Source organism: Chenopodium album, chromosome 15, assembly GCF_948465745.1.
Source record: "Chenopodium album chromosome 15, dcCheAlbu1.1, whole genome shotgun sequence".
Taxonomy (NCBI): Eukaryota; Viridiplantae; Streptophyta; class Magnoliopsida; order Caryophyllales; family Amaranthaceae; genus Chenopodium; species Chenopodium album.
The window spans coordinates 46,454,456-46,462,715 of NC_137848.1; the positions used below are offsets into that span (position 1 = coordinate 46,454,456).

Here is an 8,260-nt window from a genome sequence, read left to right on the forward strand (position 1 = left end):
CCAAAATTGTTTAATGACCATTGTGACAATTAGGGGTGTGCAAAACCATGGGCTAGCTGCCCAAATTTGCAAGACAGACAGACAGACAGTACAGTTTGCTATTTTAAAACAATGTATAATTACACGCAACATATACAATGATTTTACATTTGATTAACATATACAATGATTTTACATTTGATTTACATATTGATATTGCTATAATAAGCGAAGCTATATGGAGCCACCAGCTAATGGTAGCAGAACTATTTACACGACGTATGAAGACCTAGGATTGCCTTATAGTACCGTTCAGGAAGCAGTTCCTTCTGACTGTTGCGCGTCTAATTCATGCTCTGCCACCAATATGCAAGAATCTGCTTCTAATACAGACCCTGCATTTTTGTCCTTGACTATGGATGCTTTGGGTACATTCAGCATATCAGCAGTGCACTGAACATCTGGGGTTATACCTACTTTGTCAATTTCATGTCGCAATGGCGACAAGTACTTGGCCACTGTGACAAATAAAGCAGATCCATCATGCAGCTCTGTGACGCTCTAAAAAAAATAAAATAAAAAAACACAGTATTTGAGTAACTAAAAAGCAGTTTTATATGCCATGAAACAGAACAGTCTGATCCCCTGCATTCAAAAATTTAAAAAGAAATAGCTATCTTTGTGATACCTGAATTTTGCCTTTGCCGAAAGTTTTGTGTCCTACAAGGATAGCACGTCCATTATCATGTAGAGCACCAGCTAGAATCTCGCTTGCACTAGCACTTCCCTCGTTGACCTACTTCAATCAAGAGGGTTTAGAATATGATAAGATTACTGGATATAAAGCAGTAAGCAAATGTGGGTTAATTTTGGCATTTACAACATCTGATTAATAATGTTAACTTTGTTTTAGAAATTTTTTCTTACACTCGACTACTAGAGTTGTTTAGCTATAAGCAAATCATGTAACTTTGAAGTAATCATTTCCTCGGTCCCTGATGATTCATATATATAGGAAGGTTGTTTTAAAGATTGTGTGATGTTCTCGCCACAGGACATAAAAGTATTCCAGAAACATACAAGTATTACAAGAGGATCATGTGTTATAGCATGTCCATCAACCATATTGATGGGAAATATATGTCTGTCCCGATCAGTAGTATATACTAGAGTTTCCTCTCCATCTAGCCATAATTGAGCAACATCAAGCCCTGCTGTTACTAAACCACCCTGCAGAAATTTACAAGAGATGCAATATAAATTAGTTATATTGGCATTAACCCGAAGCCAACACTTCAAAGAAGGTGCTTACCGGATTGTTCCTCAAATCCAATATGTATGACTGAACACCCTGATCTTCTAGTTGATGAATCACTTTTTCCATATCAGAAGCAGCAGTCTATCAAATTCAAAACACAATGATACATGCAATAATAATAAATCTAAACGAGGAGTAAAATATATTAGATCACGGAGAATGAGAAGTCATAAGCCTTGCCATAATGTACTGACATAATTACCTGAGAGAAGACCGATAGTTTTACGTAACCTGTTCTTGATAGATGCCCATCAGGGGTTTTATGGGGAATGACAGCACTGGAGATTGGTGATAACTTAATGTATTCTCGAGGTAGGTTGACCTTCAAGAAGCAAAAGCTATGTTAGATGACCCTTCAACACAATGAATCAAAATCAAGAACACTATGATACCAGGTTGGATTTATAGATTGCTACCAGATTAACCAAAACAAAAACTATGATGTATGCAATTCATAAAGAAGAAAGAACTGGAATATTTACTAAACAATGGTACTTGAAAATTCTAATCGTTAAGCAAGTGTACAAGAAACATAATATATACCTCTCTGGTGTTAGAGCTGAAAGCAGTATCTTTTCCCTGCAGCAAGCAATAAATCAGGAAATAATCATAAGAACAATACTATTGATCTACAAACTTCAGGGTTGAGCATGTACACTGTGGACTTTCACTTTGACAGTTGACCCAGCACGCCCTCGGAGCTTCTGTGCTACTGTCTCACTACTATATCCATCGAGCTTTTCCCCTGAATCTCCAAAAGACCATCGGAATCAATCAATTAATGGTGGAGAAAGACTAAGACATTACATAATATAATGGGCAACAATACAAATCGCATGAAAAGCCAGAGTGTCTGACACACAAGTAGGAAGTTAATTATTTAGCTCATACCCTTAATGCAATAGGTTTAATCAAATAAACCACAAGTGTGATTTCCAGGTTTCCTAATAAAAAAGACTAGGAGAAAATGTTGTTATGTGTGTCTGAAACCTTCATCAATGTGGGAATACATTCTAGCTCATCATAAACAATCTGTTAAAAAAGGGGCGGTACAGATATTCCCAATTCTGAGCTAAAATGAGGAGCAGGAAAGAATGTGAATCTTAGGTTGTATTATAAAAGTGCATGGACGGTGATTTTGTCATTCCTTTGTAGCAGTCATTATGAATCTTGGTTAAGAGTTCAGGCATAAGTGTAAGACTAACAGTCTACTCAAGAACTCAGAAGAACTTAGTAAGGTTACAAATTGATTAATTACTCACCATTGATCTCAACTAACTCATCTCCTTCGTGTATACCAGCACGTGCAGCTGGACTATCAGCAACACAAGATAAAACAACCTACAATGACAAAAAAAAAAAAAAAAAGAAAACCAAATTGATACATAAAACTAGAGCACAAGCTTGCAAAATATCGTACTTCGTACTAATCTTGAAGAGAGTGACTTCCAGCAGTCAAAAGCTACTATCTCAAAGGAAACTACTACCAATACCTTGTCAAATTGTGATGGTTTACAGAGGCAGCAGCTCAATGGCTTATATATTCATTATGAACTTGAGAGGAAAACATATTCCTAATTTTCTAGTGCTTACCAGATGTCCTGTAGTTGGTTCTGCATTAACAAACAACCCAACACCTTGCAAGTTTCCATCACTTCCAATTCTGAAGTTTTGGTACTCCTGTAAAAGCAAGTGCAACATTGGCCATCAAGAACAACAACAAAGCCTTAATCCCAAAATGATTTGGGGTCGGCAACATTGGCCATATTGTAAGGAAATTTAAAAAATGTCATAGATCAACAAGAAAAACAGTCCTAATATTGTGCGATTTGAAACAGCTAAGTACTAAGAAAATACCTTAGGATTGATAATTCTGGTAAAAGGATCTCCTAAACTAGAGACCATTCCACTGATCTTGTTATAAGCTGCATCAGCAGACCTGAGAGGGAACATTTCCACCATAGTTTGCTGCAGCTTCGAATCCCAGTCTTGGTGATTGAAAGTAGGATCAATGAAAGATTCTCGAATCAAACCCCAAGCCTCAATTAAGGTCCTTTGTGCTTTATTTACCTATAAAATTGTTGAAGTTTTACTTGTTATATTATCGATCCATGTACAATCTCCAGAACAATGGAGCAAATGCAACTCAAATAGACTTCCTGCTCACAAGGAGCATAGATAGACAAAGTTGCATAAACTGTAAGGTTATCCCAGGGGAGAGTGTGGTCACCCAACACCGGCTATTGGTAATGACTATTCGTCTGAAAGAGAAGGCGAAGAAAAATGTTAGACAAGAAGAACCAAGGATAAGATGGTGGACCCTAAGGGATGCAAAAGCTAAGGTTTTTACAGAAAAGGTAATTGAAGAAGCGGATTGGGATGGAGAGGTGGATCCGGACATGACCTGGTTACGAATGAAGAACTGTTTCCTAAGAGTGGCCAAAGAGGTCTTAGGGGAAGTAAGGGGAAGAACTTCGGTACAGAGAGATACTTCGTGGTGGAATGAAGAGGTGAAAGCAGTAATTAAGCAAAAAAGGGAATGCTATCAAGCCTTAGGAAAATGTAGGAGTGATGAAACCTTTGCAGCGTATAAGGAGGCTAAGAGTAAGGCAAAGGCAGCTGTTCGCCAAGCAAAAGAAAAGGCATATCAGGAGGTTTATGAAAAGCTTGATTCCAAGGAGGGAGAAAGGATCATTTATAAGATGGCAAAGAGAAGACAAGAGGCAAGGAAGGATATTGGCATGGTGAAGTGTGTCAAAGATAAGAACCAAATGGTCCTAGTGCAAGAGGAGGGCATCAAGGACAGGTGGAAGGGGTACTTCGATGAATTATTTAATGGAAGTAATGGAGTTGTGATAGGAGATACCTCTATGAGTGATGAAGAAATCAACATGGAGTATGTGCGAAGGATTAGGAGAGTAGAGGTGGAGATTGCACTGAGGAAGATGAAACCTAAGAAGGCGGTTGGCCCTGATGGGGTACCGATAGAGGTGTGGAGGTGTTTGGGTAAGATTGGTATTGATTGGTTAACAAACCTTTTCAACAAGATATGGACGGCTACAAGGATCCCACAAGATTGGAGGAAGAGCACCTTGGTCCCGGTTTATAAAAACAAAGGAGACGCTCAAGATTGTTCTAACTATCGAGGAATTAAGCTTATGAGCCATACTATGAAGTTGTGGGAAAGGGTGATTGAACAAAGGTTGAGGGCATGCACAAGCATTTCAGATAACCAATTTGGTTTTATGCCTGGGAGATCTACTATGGAGGCAATCCATTTGATAAGACAAATGATGGAGTTTTATAGGGTAAAGAAGAAAGATCTTCATATGGTCTTTATTGATTTAGAGAAGGCATATGACAAGGTGCCAAGAGAGATACTTTGGTGGGCAATGTTGACGAAAGGTATCCCACGAAGGTATGTAGACCTAGTTAAGGATATGTATCGGGATGTGTCAACAAATGTGAGGACATGCGGAGGGTTGACAAAAGATTTCCCTATTACAATCGGATTGCATCAAGGGTCTGCATTAAGCCCTTTTCTTTTTGCAACGGTTCTAGACGAATTAACTAGACCAATTCAAGATGAGGTTCCATGGTGTATGCTGTTCGCAGATGATATCGTTTTGGTGGATGAGACTAAGGATGGGGTTAATGTCAAGTTGGAGCAATGGAGGCAAAGGTTGGAATCTAGAGGGTTTAAGCTAAGTCGGAGTAAGACTGAATATTTGGTATGTCGTTTTGGCACTCAGAGGGGGACAAGCAATGAAGTGGTGAGTTTGGATGGAAAGGATTTGACCATGAGTGAATGTTTTAAGTACCTAGGGTCGATCATCCAGAAGAATGGTGACATTGATCAAGACGTGACCCACAGGATTAAGTCAGGGTGGCTTAAATGGAGAGCGGCCACGGGAGTGCTATGCGACCGCAGCATTCCCTTAAAGTTGAAGGGAAAATTCTACAGGACTGCCATAAGACCAGTGTTGCTCTATGGTACAGAATGTTGGGCTTCTAAGAAAGAGCATATTAAAAAGATGGAGGTTACGGAAATGCGCATGTTAAGGTGGATGTGTGGAAACACTTTAAGAGATAGAATCAGAAATGAGGTTATTCGCAAGAAAGTAGGTGTGGCGGGCATTGTAGATAAATTAAGGGAAAATCGTCTGCGTTGGTTTGGACATGTAAGACGGAGACCCGAGGGTGCACCGGTGCGAAGAGTGGAAGAGTGGGACCATGGAGGGATTAAACGAGGAAGAGGGAGACCAAAGATGACTTGGTTGGAAGGAGTGAGGAAGGATATGAAGTGCATGGATTTACGTGAGGATGAAGTTTTGGATCGTAAGGGATGGAGGAGAAAGATTTATGTTGATGACTACACGGAATAATCAAATTTGGTTCATGTTAGCCGACCCCACTTTTGGGATTAAGGCTTTGATTGATTGATTGATTGATTGTACAATCTCCAGAACAACCACATAGCTTAGCCTCAAATTTGTTTCCTCAAAGGATTATTTTGATTTGTTTCTTTAAATTTGGAAGTAACAGTGACATAGACAAGAAGTGTGTAATAAAATGATGAACATTAACAAGATCACAACACGTTCATTGGTAAAAAGTTATAAATTGAGTTAATGACAATGAATTCGTGTGTAATTTTTATCCTTGTGTTAATGTCCATAAAAATTATGAGCGAATGTTTGAGCAACTACATCTACAAGAAATGGGAAATTCCCTGTTTCTCATATTGAGAAACGAAATTTGTTTTTCATGGGGCATTTGGGGCATCCCCACAAGAAATGGCTAAATCCCATTACTTTGTATGTCCAATAACAAAGAATTGATGTAATTGTTTTTCACCATTAACCATTGCATAGTTCATCCACAAGAATGAGCAAGTAAGATAGGTTGACAAGTTGGCCCTATGACAATTTCTTATAATTCTCATCTTATTCATTTTCCATTTTTTAAAACCAATAGCCTGACATTGCATGGAATCTAAATTAAAAATAATTTATCTCAAAATCAACAACATGATTCCTAATTAAACTACTCCCATCTCATATAACTCTGCTAAGCAAGTCAATATATAATACTACGCAGTTTCATATAAATTGCAACATTTCATTAATTGCAACATTTCATTAATTGCAACATTTCTCGTCATATGATATAAGGAAGTGAATATATAAGACTAATACGAGCAGCGATCAACAAACATCCACTTGACATAAAATATAATGGGATTAAAACAAAGTAAAAAAGAACCTCAATAGAACGAGAAACTGGGAATGCAATAGTGAGAGACTCAGCAAAAGCCGGAGAATCAAAATCCAGAAAAATCGAAGCAACTGCAACAGCCCCAGCTGCAAAATTAAATACCCATTTACCAACACCACTTTTAAAATCCAATTTATCGGAATTTGAAGAAGATGAAGAACATATAATTGGTACTCTATATTTTCTGTTAAATTTACAGGATGATCGAGGTGAAATAGTGGAGAAGAAGGTTAAAGTCGAAGTGGGTTTAAGGGGAAGTTTGTAATAATGAGTATGATTAAGAGAAATTGGAGACATAATTGGAAGATTAAGATTTTTGCAAATTGGGGGAATTTTGTTGATATTTTGAAGTAAAATTTTGATATTTTATGTTGTTATTGTTAATGTTGCTGTTAATTTGAATGTTAAAATGGTGTTTATGCTGAATATGGGAGTGAGGGACCTACATGAATCTTGTGTTGGTGAAATGCTGTGGTGCTAAATGCAATAAGGTTGTCAAGAATCTTACTCAATTGGAATCCACCATATAATCCTCTTTTGTCCACTTCCTAATCTTGAGCTAGATATAACTAAAAGGCTAAAAGTATCCCATTAAAAAGAAAGAATGATGAGTAATTGTCTAATTGAGTGTAGATGGTTGTTTAAAACAAACTATATCCAAGTATCCCGTCAAAAAAAATTAAAAAAGAATCTTCAATGTATGTTTTGAGCAATTAGTATTATATACTCCTGGATCATAATACTCCTTGAGTTATTTTGCCTAAGTCTTACATTATTTTGTTTAAAACCTTCTGTTATTTTGCTAAAATAATATGTTATTCACTTATTTACTTGAACATCATACATAAAAATAAATATATAAATAAATACAAAAAAACAAAAACAAAAAAAAAAACATGCATTGATAAAAATAACATGTACTTATTTTAAAAAATAACATATATATAAATTGAAATAATAAGAGGTTCACATCAAAATACACATGAATTTTATAAATCTAGAGTACAGTGAAAGGATCAATATTGAAAAAAAAAAAAAAAAAAAAAAAAAAACCATGTAAATACAAAATAACATATACTTATTTTAAAATAACATGTATATAAATTAAATAACAAGAAGTTCATATTAAAATAACATAAATTTTATAAACCTCGAGTTCTACACGGTACTCCAGAAGTAGCATAGAATTTGCGTGAGTTGAGCCAAAACTTTTATCTTCAAGATAATTTAATTGATTAGTCTAAACAAAACAACTTGGTTTGATTAGCAAGGTAAACACTTTGAGGGTGGATTGAAGGATAGAGGATCTCCACCCACAAAGTACCCTATTTAGAGCTCTTAAAAGCTGACCCGACCTCAAATATTGACCCGAACCTAATTATTTACCGACCCGTCTGAACTCGGAAAAAATGGTGACCCGAACCCAATCTAATCCGACTTGAAACCAACCCTAGACCCGAGTTAACCTGAGTATTTGAGAATCGAACCCGAATATGAACTGACCTGGAGATGACCTGACCCGAATATAACCCGTAAATTATTTACCTGAACCGAAATTGACCCAAACCCGTTTTAACCTGTCAAAACCCGAATTTAACCCGACCTGTTCCTAACCCGACTTGAATTCAACCCGACATGTTCCTAACTAGACCCGAATTTAACCCGACTCGAAATTCTACCCGATCT

The 8,260-nt window shown here is 36.9% G+C and overlaps 1 protein-coding gene across 3 annotated transcripts; it reads right to left on the reverse strand.

The window, feature by feature from the left end:
* Positions 1-80: 80 nt before the first annotated feature.
* On the reverse strand, positions 81-6,973 carry LOC145583211 (carboxyl-terminal-processing peptidase 3, chloroplastic-like). Of its 3 annotated transcripts, none has more exons than XM_081640395.1 (11): positions 6,563-6,972; positions 3,155-3,367; positions 2,891-2,977; positions 2,560-2,638; positions 1,954-2,042; positions 1,841-1,876; positions 1,500-1,619; positions 1,292-1,378; positions 1,060-1,209; positions 668-775; positions 81-540 (listed from the first exon to the last, which is right to left on the reverse strand). In XM_081640395.1, exons 1-11 carry the CDS (start codon positions 6,869-6,871, stop codon positions 292-294), a joined length of 1,527 nt encoding a protein of 508 aa, XP_081496521.1. In that variant the 5' UTR covers positions 6,872-6,972; the 3' UTR covers positions 81-291. The 3 variants fall into 3 exon arrangements, with proteins under 3 accessions (XP_081496521.1, XP_081496523.1, XP_081496522.1); XM_081640396.1 differs by having other exon boundaries at positions 302-497; positions 6,563-6,973; XM_081640397.1 differs by lacking the exon at positions 3,155-3,367 and having other exon boundaries at positions 6,563-6,973.
* Positions 6,974-8,260: the final 1,287 nt, after the last annotated feature.

Excerpts from the sequence above, each read along its gene's own strand:
- LOC145583211 (XM_081640395.1), bottom strand. The coding sequence starts at position 6,871 with ATGTCTCCAATTTCTCTTAATCATACTCATTATTACAAACTTCCCCTT. Across the intron at positions 3,368-6,562 it reads CAGTTTCTCGTTCTATTGAG|GTAAATAAAGCACAAAGGAC; the intron begins GTTCTTTTTTAC and ends ACAATTTTATAG. Across the intron at positions 2,043-2,559 it reads TGAGTTAGTTGAGATCAATG|GGGAAAAGCTCGATGGATAT; the intron begins GTGAGTAATTAA and ends TTGGAGATTCAG.